General features: G+C 36.4%; 1 protein-coding gene across 3 annotated transcripts in view; it reads left to right on the top strand.

Annotated features, from left to right (window-relative positions):
* LYRM4 (LYR motif containing 4) overlaps positions 1-13217 on the top strand; it is a 222458-nt gene extending 209241 nt beyond the window's left edge. For all 3 annotated transcript variants that reach the window (XM_016431789.2, XM_016431785.2, XM_007488015.3), the window contains one exon: positions 12803-13217. Coding sequence is in view for 2 of the 3 variants with exons in the window: in XM_016431785.2 (XP_016287271.1) it covers positions 12803-12868 (66 nt within the window). In the remaining variant the exon portion in view is untranslated. The remainder of the gene's footprint in view (positions 1-12802) is intronic.
* The last annotated feature ends 6262 nt before the right edge of the window (positions 13218-19479 follow it).

Here is a 19479-nt window from a genome sequence, read left to right as displayed (position 1 = left end):
ATGGACTTCCTCTGCTGGCCACACAAACCAGTTTATCTTTCCACTTTCAGTTGCTACTATTTGCTTGTCAGAATATTTTTAGTACTTTATTTTTTCTTTTCAATGACAGATTACCCTTCCCCTTTCCAGTGAGCCATCCCTTATAATAAAGAATTTTAAAAGAGCAGGGGAAAGACAGTTCAGCAAATCTAGCCAACAAATCAACTAAGTCTGACAATGCATGCAATGTTCTACACCTATAGATAGCCCCCCACCTCTAGCAAGAAGGGATGCAGACATGTTTCCTCTTCTCTTCTTGGAGATAAACTTTGTCACTATAGCATAACCCTCAATTTGATTTTAGATTTTCATTGTGGTTCTTCAATTTATATTGTTGTATTAAAAAATTGTTTTCAGGACAATAATAATAGCTAACATTTATATAGAGGTTTCTATATGCCAGGCACTGTGCTAAGAGCTTTATAATTATACCTCATTTGATTCTCACAGCAACCCTGGGTGACAGGTGTTTTTATTATCCTCATTCTACAGTTGAGAAAACTGAGGCAGAGATTAAGTGACTTGCCCAGGGTCACACAGCTACTAAATGTCTAAGGCCAGAATTGAACTCCTGACTTCAAGTCTCCACCCAGCCACACAATTGTCCCACTTTTACTTACTTCATTCTTCCCCATTTCTTATGCTATTGCTTTTGTTTCAAGTTCTTTGCTATTACTGTGAATATTTTACTGTGTGGGAGACTTTTCTTTCTATCTTGATATCCTTGGAGTAGATGCCTACTAGTAGAAGCTGCAAATCAAAGTTATGCCTTATACCAGTGTTTCTGAAGTACTGGCACACATGCCAAGCTGTCATGAGGAAAGTGGAGCTGCTTTGTTCCCCCTCTTGCCAGTGCCTGCTCTCTGGAGTAATGCAGGGGACTCACAGGCAGCTTGAAGTTGCAGTTTGGGCACGCAAACTTGAAAATCTTCACCAATGCTAAATCTATTACAGTTGATCAACTCCACAATATTCCAGTTACTATATACAATTCTTTCCTGGTTCTGTTTATTTCACTCTGCATCAGTTCATGTAGGTCTTTCCAGCTTTTTCTGAAATCATTCAAACGGGTTAATTTTAGAAAAGCATGGAAAGACCTATATGAAATTATGAAGAGTGAAACAAGCAGAACCAAGAACATTATATATAACAAAAGAAATATTTTATGTATGTATGTGTGTGTGTGTGTATCTTTTATATATCCACCTCCAGAGAAAGAACTGATCATTAGAAACAAGTTCATGCCTTCTATAATGGGGGAAGGGAAGGAAGGGACAGTTAATTGGGCATTATAATGTAAAACCAATTAATTTTTTTAAAATAGCATACATGTTTCTGTAGTACTTCCAGATTTATAAGCCTCTTTCCTCATAACAGCTTATCGAGTATAGGGAGCAAATAATTTTTTTGCAGTTGAGAAATCTGAGGCTAAGAAAGGAAGTAAAAGCACATCATGTTAGGGCTACTAGAGGAAGTATAAGAGCTAAGATCTAAACAACATAATCTCACAATTCCATGCTGTATGGGCAACTGCCCTATGTGGATGTCTTCAGCAAGTATTTCTTGGACCCCTACTAGCTGTATAACATTAGGCGAGTCACTTTACCCCCACTAACCCTCAATTTCTTCATCTGTAAAAGGGGGGCGGGGGTGGGGAAGGGGATAATGGACTCAACTATCTCTAAAACACATTCCAGTTCTAAATCTATGATCTTATAATCTGTAAAATAAGGAGGGAAGTGTTGTTTTAGAATCGGTTTTAGAATCAACAGCAAGTATTAGTTCTAAGGCAGAAGAACAGTAAAAGGCAATTGGGGTTTAAGAGGTACATCACACATCTAGGAAGTATCAGAAGCCAGACTTAACCCATGGCCTCCCAACTCCAGACCTGGTATTCTATCTACCTAGCTGCCCCAGAGGAAGGGAGGTTTTTAAGTCCTCAGCTTCTTCACTTTTTTTTTCTTCAATGACCTGCTTAACAATGTAGTGAAGCTTTATTCATTTTATTCAAAATAAAATAAATTAAATGACCCAAGACAATTCCAAAGGACCTGTAATGAAAAATGCTACCCACCTTCAGAGGAAGAGCTGCTGAATTTAATGCAGATTGAAGCATAGTTTTTTCGCTTTTTCTTATATTTTTCCCCATAACTTGACTAATATAAAAATGTTTTATATCATATCACATATATAATTAATATCCTATTGTTTGTCTATTCCAAGGTGAGGGAGGAAGAAAATTTGTAACTCAAAACATTAAAAAAGTTAAAATAAATGGATAAATAAATACAAAGGAAAACTACAAAGGATTATTTAAAAAGCCAAATATATTGAAATAATCACCAAAAAAAATTTCTAGAAAAATAAATTCATAGATCCCAGGTTAAGAGTCCCTGAGCTAGATTGTTTAGATTCATTCCCATATAGAAGTTCTATGGACAAGGCACCATACTAGGTACTATGGGGTACACAAATATATTCCTTGCTCTTGTAGTGTTTGCAGTCTAGATGCGTACAATTCAGAGCACAATGGGATAAGAGCAGTATACACAAATAGCTATACAGAAGTATAGAATCTAGTAGGCTAGAAAGAGCTCTTGCAGTCAAGGTAATAAGAATAAGACTAATAAAAGAGGCTAACAGTAGCCTGCCACCTGCATTCTTTGGTCACTCTCTCCTGAGTGTCTTGTGTATCTAGCAGCTGGTTAGAGTTTCTTACTCACCTACTCTATTAGTCTGTTTGCCACGTGGGCTTCTGGGCCATAGCTTGCAGGTAATTAGGAGGGTAAGAGCAGTAGGGCTAAGGGGTGGCAGAAAGCCAATTATAGCTCGTATTGCCAGAACACACTAGTGCTCACCCAGGCTTTATGGGGAATAGCCATGAAAGAGTTCCCTTAGGCAGCCTTTGGGGAAGCTAGTAAAGTTTCAATGCCAACAGGTGCCAAGACTGTACTTGTCTCTTATTTAACACCTGCCAGGCTTTATTAAGTGAATCTAGAATTATAGATTTTTGTGTCTGGAAGAAAATTCAGAGTCCATCAAATCCAGCCCCATCAGTTTACAGATGAACAAATGAATGAATCTAATCTAATGAATTGCAGAGCCTGGACTTGAGCCCAGGGCAGCACTACTTCCACTCCCTCCCAAAATGATTGGATCTGAAATTAAGATAATGACAAATGAAGTATTACATAGACTTGTGTATATGTTGTCCATCCCCAATAGAATGTAAGCTCTTAGAGGGCAGGAATGCTTTCATTTTTGTCTTTGAATTCCTAATTTAAGGCCTGAACCCACCAAAAGCACTTAAATGTTTGTTGACGAATCCATTAATACCCTGAGACATCCAGCAGCTGTACATAGAACTGCTGATTAAAGATCTTACTGCACATGAGTTCTCTAAAGAAGGAAGGGACTCCTCCCAGTCACTCCTTCACAACCCAGAAGAGAAAGACTCTTCACTTTCACCTTACATAGCCAATCAATTGTTAATTTGTCATTCTAGGTTCTTAACATCTCCCAAATACCCACCTTTCTCTCCTATGATATTGCTATAGGCCATCATCACCTCATGCCTGGACTACTGACCTAGCCTGCTGGCCAGTGTCCTGCTAGTCTCTATTCCGAAGTCTATGTATGTTCCACTCAGCTGTCAAAAGGTCAAATCTGGCCTCAGACACTTCCTAGCTGTAGGTCCTGGGTAGGTCACTTAACCTCCTATGCCTAGACCTTATTGCTCTTCTGCCTTGGAACTAATATGCAGTATTGTTTCTAAGATGGAAGGTAAGGGTTTCTAATTTTAAAAAATAAATAAATAAATGAAATGAAATGAAGGTCTGACCAGGCCCCTAGACCTTGTTCCCTTCCATTCAACAAATACCAGTGACTCCCTCATCTCCAGGATCAAATATAATCCTCTTTTTGTCTTTGAAGACCCTTCCTAATCTGGTACCTTCCTATCTTTTGATTTTCTTAAACTACCTTCTCTTAAATGTGGGTTCTTTTTTTTTTCTTTTTTAATATCTTTTTATTAACCCTTCCCTTGGTGGTAAGGACTAAGCAATGAGGATTAAGTGACTTGTCCAAAGTCACATAGGCAGGAAGTATTTGAGTCCAGATTTGTACCTAAGATCTCCTGCCTAGACCTGACTCTCAAACCACTGAGTCACACCTCTCTGCCTGTAATGATATCATTCTTAAGGTTTAAACATACCATTTTCCCATATGAGAAATAAACATTTTTACTTTATTAGATCCTTTATAATGGGTTATCTCCTTATGTTTCTTCTAATTTGTGTATATCAGGTTTTTCATTCAGTTCTAGCCTTTTCTTCAAGAATATCTGGAAGTCTTTTATTTCTTTAAATAATCATTTCTTGTGTGATGATACTCATCATTGCTGGATAAGTTATTCTTGGCTGTACAACCAGTTCTTTTGCTCTTTGAAATGTATTCCACAAGCTTCATAGATTTAATGTAGAAGCTGCTAAATCTTGTGTTACCCTTATTATATCTCCTCAGTATTTAAATTGTTTATATTTAGTTACTTATAGTATTTTCTCCTTAACCTGGGAGTTACAAAACTTAGCTATAAATTTTCTATAAGTTTTCCTGATGGGTTCTCTTACAGATGGTAATTGATGAATTCTTTCAAATACTACTTTATCTTCTAGTTCCAAAATCTCCAAAATTGACAATTTTCTTTGATTAGTTTTAGAAGGATAGTGTTAAAACTCTTTTTTTGATCATAACTTTCAGGTAGTCCAAGAATTCTTATGCTGTCTCTTCTCAATCTGTTTTCCAGGTCAGTTGTTTTTGTAATAAGATGTTTCCTATATTATTCCATTTTTTTCATCTTTTCACATAGTTTTTTTAAATTTAATTTAGTCAATTTAGAACATTATTCCTTGGTTGCAAGAATAATATTCTTTCCCTCCCCCTTCTCCACCAGCAATGCATTAATGTCCCAACTTTGACACATTCCCTCCAGCATTCATTACTTTCTGTTGCTGTCATGTTAGCCAAGGTGTGAGGTGATACTTCAGAATTGTTTTGATTTGCATCTCTCTGATTATAAGAGATTTAGAACACTTTTTCATGTGCTTATTAATAGTTTCAATTTCTTTATCTGAAAATTGCCAATTCATGTCCCATGCCCATTTATCAATTGGAGAATGGCTTGATTTTTTGTACAATTGATTTAGCTATTTATAAATTTGAGTAATTAGACCTTTGTCAGAGGTTTTTGTTATGAAAAATTTTTCCCAATTTATTTCCTCCTTTCTAATTTTGGTTGCATTGGTTTTGTTTGTATAAAACCTTTTTAATTTGATATAATCAAAATTATTTATTTTAAATTTTGTGATTTTTTTTATAACTCTTCCTTGGTCTTAAAATCTTTCCTTTCCCAAAGATCTGACATGCATACTATTCTGTGTTCACCTAATTTGCTTATAGTTTCCTTCTTTATATTCAAGTCATTCACTCATTCTGAGTTTGTCTTGGTATAGGGTGTGAGATGCTGATCCAAACCTAATCTTTCCCACACTGTCTTCCAATTTTCCCAGCAGTTTTTATCAAATACTGGATTTTTGTCCCAAAAGCTGGGATCTTTGGGCTTGTCATAGACAACCGGTTCCTGTGATCACTTACCCCAAGTCTATTCCACTGATCCTCCTTTCTGTCTCTTAGCCAGTTCCATATTGTTTTGATGACCACTGCTTTATAGTATAGTTTGAGATCTGGGACTGCAAGGCCACCTTCCTTCGCATTTTTTTTTCCATGATTGCCTGGATATCCTTGATCTTTTATTCTTCCAAATGAACTTTGTTATGGTTTTTTCTAATTTAGTAAAAAAAATTTTGGTAGTTCAATGGGTATGGCACTAAATAAATAGATTAATTTGGGTAGGATTGTCATTTTTATTATGTTAGCTCATCCTACCCATGAGCAATCAATGTTTTTCCAGTTGTTTAGATCTATTTTTAATTGTGTGGAGAGTGTTTTTGTAGTTGTGTTCATATAGTTCCTGTGTTTGTCTCAGCAGATAGATTCCTAAGTATTTTATATTGTCTAGGGTGGTTTTAAATGGAATTTCTCTTTCTAATTCTTGCAGCTGAAATATGTTGGTAATATATAGAAATGCTGATGAACTATGTGGATTTATTTTGTATCATGCAACTTTGCTAAAGTCGTTGATTATTTCCACTAGCTTTTTAGTTGATTCTCCAGGATTCTTTAAGTAGGCCATCATATCATCTGCAAAGAGTGACAGCTTGGTCTCCTCATTGCCAATTTTAATACCTTCAATTTCTTTTTCTTCTCTAATTGCCACTGCTAGTGTTTCTAGTACAATGTTAAATAATAGAGGTGATAATGGGGCATCCTTGTTTCATTCCTGATCTTATTGGGAAGGCTTCTAGTTTATCCCCATTGCAGATGATGTTGGCTTATGGTTTTAGATATATACTGTTTATTATTTATAGGAAAGGTCCTTCTATTCCTATGCTTTCTAGTGTTTTTAATAGGAATGGGTGTTGTATTTTGTCAAAGGCTTTTTCTGCATCTATTGAAATAATCATTTGATTTTTGTCACTTTGCTTGTTAATATGATCAATTATTGTGAATGATTTTCCTAATATTGAACCATCCTTGCATTCCTGGTATAAATCCTACCTGGTCATAATGAAAAATCCTTGTGATCACTTGCTGGAGTCTTTCTGCTAGTATTGTATTTTAAGATTTTTGCATCTATGTTCGTTAAGGAGATTGGTCTGTAGTTTTCTTTCTCTGTTTTTGACCTGCCTGACTTTGGAATCAGTACCATATTTGTATCGTAAAAGGAATTTGGTAGAACTCCTTCTTTGCTTATTCTGTCAAATAGTTTATTTAATATTGGGATTAGTTGTTCTTTGAATGTTTGATAGAATTCATTTGTGAATTCATCTGGACCTGGGGATTTTTTCTTAGGGAGTTTGATGGATTGTTCAATTTCTTTTTCTGATATGGGGTTCTTTGGGTATTCCATTTCTTCCTCTGTTAGTCTAGGCAATTTATATTTTTGTAAATAGTTATCCATATACCTAGGTTGCCATATTTATTGCCATATAATAGGGCATAATAGTTTTTAATAATTGCCTTTCTTTACTCTTCATTAGAGGTGAGGTCTCTCCCTTTTCATCTTGGATACTGTCAATTTGGTTTTCATCTTTCGTTTTTTTATTAGATTGAGCTGTACTTCATTTTATTTTGTTTTCTCAAAGTACCAACTTCTAGTCTTATTAATTAAATGAATAGTTCTTTGACTTTCAATTTTATTAATTTATCCTTTGATTTTTAAGATCTCTAATTTAGTTTTCATCTGAGGATTTTTAATTTGTTCAATTTCTATTTTTTGTTAATTTGCAAGTTCAATTCATTGACCTTTGCCCATCTTAATTTGTTAATATATGAATTCAAGGATATAAATTTCCCCCTGAGTACTGCTTTGGCTGCATTCCATAGATTTTGAAAGGATGTCTCATCATTGTCATTTTCTTCAATGAAATTATTAGTTGTTTCTATGATTTGTTCTTTAACCAATTTTGGAGAATCGTATTATTTAATGTCCAATTAATTTTTTATTTGCCTCTCCATGTATCCTTACTAATTATTATTTTCATTTCATTGTGATCTGAGAAGTTTGAATTTATTATTTCTGCTCTTTTGCACTTGTTTGCAATGTTTTTATACCATAGTACATGGTCAATCTTTGTGAATGTACCACATACTGCTGAAAAGAAGGTGTATTCCTTTTTGTCCCTATTTATTTTTCTCCACATATCTACTAACTCTAATTTTTTTCTAAGATTTCATTCACTTCTCTTACCTCTTTCTTATTTATTTTTTGGTTTGATTTATCTAGTTCAGATAGAGGAAGGTTCAGGTCTCCCGCTAGTATAGTTTTTCTATCGATTGCATCCTTGAGCTCCACTAGTTTCTTCTTTAGAAATTTGGATGCTATGCCACTTGGTGCATACATGTTGAGTACAGATATTTCCTCATTGTCTATACTGCCTTTTATCAGGATGTAATTACCTTCCCTGTCTCTTTTGAGTAGATCTATTTTTACTTTGGCTTTGTGAGATATCATGATTGTGAGTCCTGCCTTCTTTTTCTCCGTTGATGCCCAATAGATTTGGCTCCATCCTCTTACTTTTACCCTGTGTGTGTGTACCTTCCTCATGTGTGTTTCTTGTAGACAGCATATGGTAAGGTTTTGGTTTCTAACCCACTCTGCTATTTACTTTTGTTTTATGGGTGAGTTCATTCCATTCACATGCAGTTTGATTACCAGCTGTGTATTTCCCAGCATTTTGATTTCCACTCCTAGTCCTGCTCTTTCTCCTTTCACTATTTCCTTCTACACCAGTGTTTTATTTTTAATCATTCCCCTAATTCTCACCCTTATTTTACTTTCCTAGAACACCCCTCCCTTCTTATTCCCCTCTGATTTTCTTTACAGTCTTTTTAAACTTCCTCCCCACCCTTTCCCTCCCTTGTATTGCTTCCCTCCCCAACAGTCCATTTGTTACCCTTCTACTTCCCTATATTACACAAATCAATTCTCTGTCCCACTGTATTTGATTGTTCTTCCCTCTGAGCCAATTTCAATGCACATAAGAATTGAGTATTTCCTATCTCCACCCTCTGTACCCTTCCAGGGTATTGATGTTGCTTTGTGACATATAAATTAACCCCATTTTGTTTTTTCCCCATTTCTTTTAGTATTAATCTCTTTTTAAAATTCTAGTTGTGTATATATATATATATATATTTATATACATATACATATATATTTATGCATACATTATATCTATATACATATTTATGTCTTGGCATTTCATCCTCTACAGTTTGTCGCTGTTCCCTCTAAATAAAATTCTTCTAGCTACCCAGGTGATAATAACAATTTTTAAGAGTTACCAATATCCTCTTTTCTTATAGGGATACATATCATTTTAACTTATTGGGTCCCTTAAAAAAAGTGGGTTTTTTTGTTTTGTTTTGTTTTTTCTTTTTTCCCCCTGTCTTAATTACCTTAAAAAAAAAAAAAAACCTTACCTTCCATCTTGGAGTCAATACTGTGTATGGGCTCCAAGGCAGAAGAATGGTAAGGGCTAGGCAATGGGGGTCAAGTGACTTGCACAGGGTCACACAGCTGGGAAGTCTATGAGGCCAGATTTGAACCTAGGACCTTCCATCTCTAGGCCTGGCTCTCAATCCACTGAGCTACCCAGCTGCCCCCTTAATTGCCTTTTGATTATTCGCTTCACTTCTATGTTTGGGCATCAGATTTTCTATTCAGGTCTGGTCTTTTCTTTACAAATGCTTGGAATTCTTATATTTTATTAAATGATCATACTTTCCCCTGTAAGAATATAGTCAGTTTTGCTGAATAGTTGATTTTTGGTTGTGGACCTAGTTCCCTTGCTTTCCAGAATATCATATTCCATGCTTTTCGATCCTTCAGTGTAGTTGCAGCCAGATCCTGTGTTATCCTAACTGTAGTTTCGTGGTATCTGAATGACTTCTTCTTAGCAGCTTGTGATATTTTTTCCTTAGTCTGGTAGTTCTTGAATTTGGCTATAACATTCCTGGGTGTTGTCAGTTGGGAATTAAGTACAGGAGGTGATCTGTGGATTCTTTCAATCTCTACTTTTCCCTCTTGTTCTAGAATGTTGGTGCAATTTTCTTAGACAATTTCCTGTAGGATGATGTCCAGGCTTTTTCTTTTATCATGGTCTTCTGGTAGACCAATGATTCTTAAGTTATCTCTCCTGCAATTATTTTCTAAATCTTCTGTTTTGTGAATGAGGTATTTCATATTTTCCTCAATTTTTTCATTCTTCTGATTTTGTTTCATAGTTCCCTGCTGCCTTGTGAAGTCACTTGCTTCTAATTGTTGTATTCTGATTCTTAAAGACTGGATTTTATCCCTGGCTGTTTGGTCATCCTTCTCCTTCTGGTCTGATTTTCTTTAGAGGTCATCTTTCATCTCCTTTGCCTCATTTTCAAGCTGATTAATTTTGGCTTTCAAGACACTATTTTCTGTTTCCAAATGACTTATCTTGCTTTTTAAGTTGTTTTCCCAGTTGTCTTCAGCCTCTCTTAATTGTGTTTTTATTGTATTTTGAATTCTTTCAAAGCCTGTGTCCAATTCACTGGAGTTTCTGTGTTTTTTGCATGGTGTTCCTTGATCTTCCTCTCTTACATTTGCTCTTTGTTCATTGCCTGGATAGAAACTGTCAGTTGTAATTTCTTTTTTCTTTTTCTATTGTTTGCTCATATTTGTCCTTTCTTTTCCCCCTGTAGTTGCCTGTAGTCTTGTTCCTCTCATTATGTGCTGTATCTGTGGGTTTGGGCTTTTCTGTCAACTTTTACCCTTGGAGCTTAGCAAGGTTCTCACAGCAGTCTGTGGGGTAAGGGTGTTGGTGCTTGAGCTTTCCTGCCCTCTGAAAGCTTGATAAAGATTAATTCAGGGCAGAGTTGAACTTGCAGAGCTGGATGTGCCCTGAGGCAAAAACCTTGTTGGGGGTAGGGGGGAATATGGAGTGTCTTAGCTGCTATTGAGCTGCCTTCTTTGAGGTTCTCCTCTACCTGCCTCCCCCAATCCTGTGATGAAGGCCCTGAGCCTGGCACAGCTTTGCCTGCAAGATACTCCCTCTAGACTAGCACCCTTGCCTGTCCAGAGATTCAAGCCACTGCTGGAGGCTCAGTACTATAAGTTGGGGAGGGATCCTGGGACCTTCCTTCTTCCTTCCCATTAAACTGGAGTGTTCTCAAATTCAGACTTTTGGGGGATGTACCTTTTAAGTTGAGTCTAGCAGGAGGGTTCCTTAACTCTGCTGTTGTTAGATTTGGTCTTCAGTCCCCTAGGAGCATTTGGTTTTTAATCGGTGAGGAAAGGTTTTCAGAGTTCAGGGTTTTCGCTGCCTCTATGCCGCCATCTTGACCTAGAATCTTTTTACATATTTTTGTTATTTTTTGTTGTCCTAAAAAAATTATCATTTCTTTTATCCAATTATAATTTTTAACAAATTATTTTCTTAGGGAGTTTTTGGATTTCTCTTTCCAATTGGTTGGTCTTCCTCTCATAATTTTCTATATTCTTGCATTGGTTTTCTTTTTCCTATTTTTCCTCAGTCTCTCTCATTTGATTTTTAAAATATTTTTAAGCTCTTCCAAGAACTCTTTTGGGGCTTTTTGGGGAATTTTATAGTTTTCTTTAAAGTTTTAAAAGTGGATGCTTTAGTTTCACTGTCTTCTAAATGTGAAGGCTTATCTTCTTTATTTCCAAAAAAGCTCTCAGTGGTTGGATACTTTTTCTTTTGCTTACCCTTTTCTCATTTTTTATTTTTAGGGGTCTATTTCTTAATTGTTAATTTTATGCAAGTGTCAGGTTCTTCTTCCTATATGATCCTAAATCATTTAAACTTATGAGGTCTCGATTTCTTCATATCCAAAAAGAGAGAACTGGATTCATCGTCCTTTCAGGTCCCTCCAAACTCACATCTATAACCCTCTGACTCTGAAACTGGGAGGACATTATCTTTTTTTGGGGGGGTAGATATTTTATTTTACCCATTACATGTAATAACAATTTTCCACATAAGTTTTCTGAAGTCATATAATCCAAATTGTCTTCCTCCCTCTGCCTTCCCCCAAGATGTTAAGCACACATTTCCATATTATTCATTTTTTAAAGAATAATCATATAAACCAAAAACCCAAATATACTAAAGTGAAAAATCATATGCTTTCATCTACATTCTGACTCCTAACAGTTCTTTCTCTGGAGGTGGATATCATTCTTTTTCATAACCTCCTCCAGGATCATTGTATTACTGAGATTATCTAAGTCTGTCACAGTTGATCATTCCACAATATTGCTGTTACCGTGTATAGTGTTCTCCTGGTTCTGCTTATTTCACTCTGCCTCAGTTCATGTAGTTCATGAGTTCCAACTCTTTCTGAAATCATGGGATGTTGGAACAATAATAGGGAAGTTAGAAAGAAGGGAAAATTTAGGAAGTAAAGAATGCTTTCACTATCAAAGGTCTTCATTTCATGATACCTATAAACTTTTAAAAAACTGATTTATCTTCCCTTCATCCTTCTCCTCCCATTCTCCCTCCAAAACACCCTCCTTTTCCCTGGCTCCTAGTCCTTGTCCTCTGACCTATCCCAAAGAAACAGTAGGGGGAGGATCACTAAGTGGCAGGTAATTTTGATATTTTTACCTATGAGCAGTATAATTTGCCTTGGGGTAACACTGATTTAGTTCGCTCTTCCTCCAACTGTGAAACTAATGAAACTTTTAATTAAGCAGATCTTAAAGAGCTTAGAAGAAAGAGAAAATAAGATTACAGCTATGGTTTCTATCTTAATGCAAGGGAAAGAACTTGCATGTGTATGAGAGAAACAGTGAAGGGAAGAGAAAGACAGAGACAAAAAGGAATTGCATGGAGGAGGGAAGGGCAGTATTTTTCTAGATTTTTTCCTCAAAGTGAGAAAGGTACAATTTCAAGACTGAGGTATACAGGTGAGGAGGAAAAGCTACACCAAAGAAAAAGAGATAATAAAACAATTAAACAGTTTTCCCCAAAGGAAGAGAAATGATTAATTTTAACCTGAATTTGAAAATGTTTGAAACCTTTCCTTTATCTCTTCAGGTATATATCCTCTTCCAGTATTCTCTCACATGTCTTTCATTTGCTTTCAGATCCACATTAGTCAACTGTACTTAACTGACAAGCTTATAATTGAGAATCAGAAGCCGAAAACCTAATCAAGTTGAGAAGCTCTCTAGCAACAGCCGTGGACCATCATCAGCAGACTGTGCCCAAGGATATCTCGCAGCATGATTTCTGTTGCCTTTTACATCGCCTTTAAAAAAGCCTCATTCTCTGCCAGTAGAAACTGAAAAACTGAAAAATGTTTCCAGTCTTTTGCTGCCTTAGTGGTAGAGTCTGAGAATTCCTGTGGTTCATGTGCTCATCGGTATAGCAAGAGCTCAATCAAAGTAATCTGTCAATTATCTTTTTCAACTTCATATTCAAGTTCATCACCCATTGTAGAAAATATTTCAAAACTTTGTTTCTTGGTCTTTTTGACAATAAAAAAAAATGTATGTATGATGTGGCCTTGCTGGTCCTCCAGTGCTTTCTACTACAGATGAATTTATCATGATCTCACTTAGATCTCACTCAATTATGCCTGCATCTGATTTTACAGCCTGATTTTTGACTACGGGACTCTAAAAATCTCTTAAGACCTTATGATGTTTCTGTTCCATTCTCTTATGATTTCTCTGAGTCAGGTGATATCACCACCATCGTGGGAAAGGCAAGCCCAAGAAAAGATAAGATGAGAGGATGGCATAGAGTATTGCCATAAATGAAATTCCCAGATAGAAGAGAAGGAAAGTATTATGGAAACAGTTCCAAACTTACAGTCTAGAGACCTGAGTTCAGATGCCATTTCTGACCCTTACTGTCTGCATCCCATTGAACCATCATTGTCAGCCTTTAAGTACTATAAGAATGGAAGTGATTATGTTTATTTCTACTTCCCCTACTATAGGTGCTGAAGTATGGGAAGGATTTGAAGAATTATTTCAGGGGCAGCTCAGTGATTAATAGCCAGGCCTAGAGATGGGAAATCCTGGGTTCAAAGGCAGACACAGACTGTGTGACTCTGGGCAAGTCACTTAACCCCATTGCCTAGTCCTTCAACTCTTCTGCCTTAGAACCAATACTCAGTACTGTTTCTAAGACAGAAGTTAACAGTTATGGGGTATTTCTTTTAAGTATTTTTTTTTAGAAAAACCTTTTTTTTTTCTAAAATGAAGTACAGTAGAAAGTAGAAAGTACAGTAGAAAGAAGACTAGATGAGGTGGAAAAGATGGGAATCTGAGGGAGTGGATAAACTGAGTAATGACTGAACAAGTTATGGTATAAAAATATGCTGAAATGTGTTGTACTGAACTCTCATCAGCATAATGACCAACCACAATTCTAGAAGACTTGCTACCCACCTCCTAATAGAGAAGTGAAACAAAATGCAAAATGAGAAGGATTTTTGTTTGGATGTTTGTTTTGTTTGACTATTTGTAATGGGTGTTGTTTTCTCTTTAATTCTCAGTTGGAAAGAGGGGGCAGATAAGAAGACAGACCATGGCTGATTAAAAAATATATATATATAGATATATATAGATATATTTTTTTTAAGTAAAAAAGGATAGATTGAGGCAGCTGGGTGGCACAATGCATTGTCTTGGACCTGGAGTCAGAAAGAACTGAATTCAGTTCAATCTCAAGCTCTAACACTAAATGTGTGACCTTGGGGTAGTCATTTAACTGTCATCTGCTTCAGTTTCCTCCTCTGTAAAATAGGTATGAAAACAGCACCTGCCTCACAGGTTTGCTGTGAGGATAAAATAAGATATTTTTAAGGCATTTTGCAGCCCTTAAACCATTATATCAATGCTCATTTTGATAATGACAGTAATGATCAGTTAGAAGACCCGAGTTTGAAGTCTAGCTCTGCAACTTATGTCATGTGACCTTAGTTAAATCACTTAAACCTCCATGAGATTTAGTTTTCTATACAATGAGGTAGTTAGATAAAGTGACTAGGGGGTCCATCCCTTTCATCTGTAAACCTGTGTACTCCTCTGATCTGCAAATAGCAAAGATAGCATTTTGGGGCCTATAAAGAATATTGCTTTTAACTTAAGGAGAACAACATGAACTCAAATAGATTCTTGAACATTTTCACTTGGCTTTGGGAAGTTCAGAAAGAACCAGTAGAAAAAACAGTTTAAGATGTTTTCCAGTTTCCCCTTACATTACTTGGGACTTGGGATAGAATTATATAAATATTTACAGGATCTAAAATAGCAAACCTGCCAGCGAGCTGGTTTTTAATTTAAAATCATAGCATGTTAGAGCTAGATTGGACCTAAGCAATGGAAAGGGGGTTGGTTGAGTCTCTCTCTGTTTCTCTCTCTTCATGTGTCAAAGTGATTTTCCTAAACCACAGGTTGGATCATGTTATCTTTTTACATGGTAAACTCCAGGTCTTCCTATCACCTCCAGATTCAAATAAAAATTCCTTTATTTGGCATTCAGAGCCTCTTTATAATCTAACCCCGTTCTCCCTTTCCAAGCTGCACCAGATATAATTTGTACTCTTCGATCCAGTGACACTGGCCTCCTTGCTCTTCTATCTTTTGGCTCTGGCTCTAGGCATTTTCTACTAGCTTCCGTGGCTTCCCTTAATAATTGCTAACATCTATAAAGCATTTATCACATGCCAGGCACTATCTCTTTACAAATATTATCTCATTTAATCCTCACAACATTTCTAGGAGGTAGTTGCTGTTATTATTATCCCCATTTTACAGATGAGGAAACTGAAAACAAACTAGTACCCATATATCAAAAAAAATGCCATATTTGCTATTTGCAGGTCAGATGACCATAGATTTAGAGATGAAAGGGATGGACCTCCTAGGTTAAACAGATTGAATGCCTTCTCCAAGATAACATGGCTATTAAGCACCTGAGGTTGTATTTGAATTTAAATCTTCCTGACTCCAAGTCTAGCACTATCCAGTGTACCACTTAACTGTCTTTAAGGCTCAGTTAAAATTCCATCTTCTACAGGAAGCCTTTCCCAATTCCTTTTAATTCTAGTGCCTTCCTTCTATTAAATATTTCCTGTTTGTCTTCTGTATAACTTGTTTATATGTATTTGTTTGCTTGTTGCCTTCCCCATTAGATTGGGAGCTCCTTGAGGGCAAGGACTATCATTTGCCTTTCTTCATATGCCCAGGACTTAGCACAGTGTCAGGGACAGAGTAGGCACTTAATAAATATTTACTGTGGCAATGTGGGTAAAGAGTTGGGTCTTGAGGTGAGAGACATCCAAGGTAGGATGATGGGCACACACAATTATTGGCTACCTTTGGGGGGGGGGGGGAGACAGTGTCTTATTTCCAAAAAGATCAGCTGTTTCTCTGGCATTCAGATTGGGATGGGTCTTAAATATCCAGTGAAGGTATTTGTATTTTGTCCTTGAGACCACAGGAGTTGGACAGTGGCATAACTAAATTTGTGGAGGATGGATTGGAGACAGAAGAGCCTCAAAGGTATTGCAGAAGTCTAAGGCAAGACATGATAGGGAATGTGGCTGTGTGAGTAGAAAGGAAACTGAGGCAAGAGATAAAAGCAATATAATTTGCCCACCATTTGAATATTGGGGCTGAGGGAGGAATCAAGAATGACTCCAGAGTTATGACCCTGACTGAGTAGGCTGAGGGTGGTGCCCTTAAAAGAAATACCAAAATCTGAAGAAGCAGAACATCTGGCAGAGAAGATCACCGGTTCATGTTTGCACATGGTGAGTTTAAGATGATGAACCATCCTGAAGGAGCTATCCAACAGGGAAGCAGGGTTGACAAATCAAGGTTAGGGTTGGATATAGAGATTTCAGACTCATCTGCACACAGCTGGTTGTATATGAGCTCACCAAAGCCTCTTCCTCTATGAAAACTCCCCATTTCTCTAAAGCAGATGATCCTTGCTACGTCTGCAAGAACAATATCCAGTTAAGTAAATTCAATACCCAAAATTTTTATAGTGATGGTTTGGATTAATATTTTATTCAATCAGCAAATTAGTCATGGGTTTACTTTGATAGGAGGATAGACTAGAAGACCTCTAATGTCCCTTCTTCCTATTCAATGATATATTAAGTACTTTTTGAATGCTTACTTGTATCTCAAGGGATATAGAAAATTCCTCTCAAAAAGACTAGTCTAGCACAGGAAACTAAACATTAATTAGCATTGTATAATACTTAGGTTTATATAATACTTTTAAAATGTTATTTTATCCTCAACCATAGGAAGTAGGTACTAATGTTATCCCCATTTTACAGATGGAGAAACCAAAGAAGACAAGTGATTTGCAAAGGGGTCACATAGCTAATAAGTGTGTGCAGCTGGATTTAAACTCAGACTATTCTGACTACAGGTTCAGTAGTCTATGCATTGGGCTACCTGGCTGCCTAGGAGATGAAATTAACATGCATGAAAAAATTAGAAAATGATTAACTGCCCCTCTGTGTTAAGCATGATGTAGTATTGGACCCAGAGACAGAGAAATCTGAGATCCGGTAAAGACCAAGGAAAGGTCCTTTGTCAAGAAGAAAGACCTCATTGACAATCTCTTTAAAATAGGAAGGCAAGCCAGATTGGTCTAATTTGGAGATAACAAACTACTAATACCCAAATCGGGGCATCAGGATGATGAAATAGAAGAGTTCCAGGCCTAGAGTCAAGATCACTTATTTTGTTGAGTTTAAATCCAACCTCACACTTAGCTGTGTGACTCTGTGAGAGTTATTTAGCCCTGTTTGTCTCAGTTTCCTCATCTGTAAAATGAACTGGAGAAGGCAGTGGCAAACTACCCATTCCAAGATCTCTGCCAAGAAAACATCAAATGGGATCAGGAAGAGTTAGATACGATTGAACAATACCAAAATCATGTCATTCATAATTTTAAAAATACCTTACCTACACAGATATCAGTGAATATTTTATTTTCTACACAGGTATATTATTGCTGATTTTGCATTATATGTTCATGTAAAAAATATGCTTTTCTTTGGTATAATTGTAAATAATACTTCATGTCAGTGTACAAAGGCTGGATTTTACACCACATAAAAATCTATCTAGAATCAGAGATTCACTTTTATCTCATCTGGTCACTTCAGCAACTTTGTTTCTGACAGAGCTCTTGAACACACATTAATGTACCAAATAAGACAAGAAGCTTTATTTTTCCAGCATCTTTATTCATATACCAGGGCTACAAATTCAGTCATGTTTAAGTGTAGCAAATTTTTTTTTTTTACTTAGAATATCAGTATGGCATTCAGAATGCAAAAGTGTCTGATAAAAGAAGAAATTTTCAAGCTACAAAAGCATCTCTGAGGGGGCAGCTAGGTAGCTCAGTGGATTGAGAGCCAGGCCTAGAGACGGGAGGTCCTAGGTTCAAATCCGGCCTCAGCCACTTCCTAGCTGTGTGACCCTGGGCAAGTCACTTGACCCCCATTGCCTACCCTTACCACTCTTCTGCCTTGGAGCCAATACACAGTATTGACTCCAAGACGGAAGGTAAGGGTTTAAAAAAAAAAAAAAAAAAAAAAAAAAAAAGCATCTCTGACCTTTTGAAAATCCAGAAAGAAAATGGGGAACATGTTGCTTCCAACAGTTCTAAGTTTAAATAAACAGCTTCAAATGTATTGACAGAAGGTGGTGTTCATTTGGAAAATCTCATTGGTAAATCCTAAAACTAAATTAATTAGATTACTTTCACATTGTTAGAAAAAATTCCCTAAAGTTTGGGTAATTACACAAAAATACACTGCTGTATACGATAAGAAATAGTAGTCAATCTTGTTACTGCTGTGTTTTTTAAAACAGAAAATGTCAAGGGGTTCTAAGAACAAGTCAAAAAATAATGTTGACCATTTCTATGTGTCTTCATGTCCTCTGAAAAAGAATCTGGAATATTACTGATTCTCACTAACAAGTCCAACACAAGACTGAGAAGGCAGAGTACAAGGAGAGCTTTCGAGATGTTAAAATTCCAGCCTAATACCTAGTTAGGCTAAGTTGCATTCTTTGATCCTAAAGAAATAGGGTTTAAAACATTTGTGACAGGAACCCTTAAGGAAAAATACAGCACTAGCAGAAGAAAGAAAGAAAGAAAGAAAGAAAGAAAGAAAGAAAGAAAGAAAGAAAGAAAGAAAGAAAGAAAGAAAGAAAGAAAGAAAGAAAGAAAGAAAGAAAGAAAGAAAGAAAGAAAGAAAGAAAGAAGAAAAAAAGGAGGAGTACTTGGTAAGATAGAAAACTGATGGATATGACTGAACGAGCTATGATTTACTAAAATCAGTCTACCTGACCTATACATCTGAAAGCCTGTTATTCTATAATGAAGAGTTTTATACAGGATGTTACTGTAATTCCATTTAGTACTCCTTTCTTTCTGTTATCTGAAGTCTCTTTGGAAGGGCTCTTGCTTCCCAGGCATTACAGAAAGTACTTGGACAGTTCAAGTTCCAAGTCTGAAAAAATCACATTTCTTGGACTACTGAGCAAATTGGCTGGTGGCAGAGGACAATATGACTGTTTGATCAGTCCAATACTTTCTGCTACTACTCTTGAGCTAAGCAAGAATCACCATTGATTGCAACACATGTATGTTATGACAAAAATGGTTCTGAATAAATAGATCTGAATCTGGGCAAGTCACTAAATCCCCATTTCCTAGCCTTTACCACTGTGATTCTAAGATAGAAGGTGAAGGCTTAAATTTTTTTTTA

Source organism: Monodelphis domestica, chromosome 3 (genome assembly GCF_027887165.1).
Source record: "Monodelphis domestica isolate mMonDom1 chromosome 3, mMonDom1.pri, whole genome shotgun sequence".
Classification (NCBI taxonomy): Eukaryota; Metazoa; Chordata; class Mammalia; order Didelphimorphia; family Didelphidae; genus Monodelphis; species Monodelphis domestica.
This window is presented reverse-complemented; position numbering and strand designations above follow the sequence as displayed.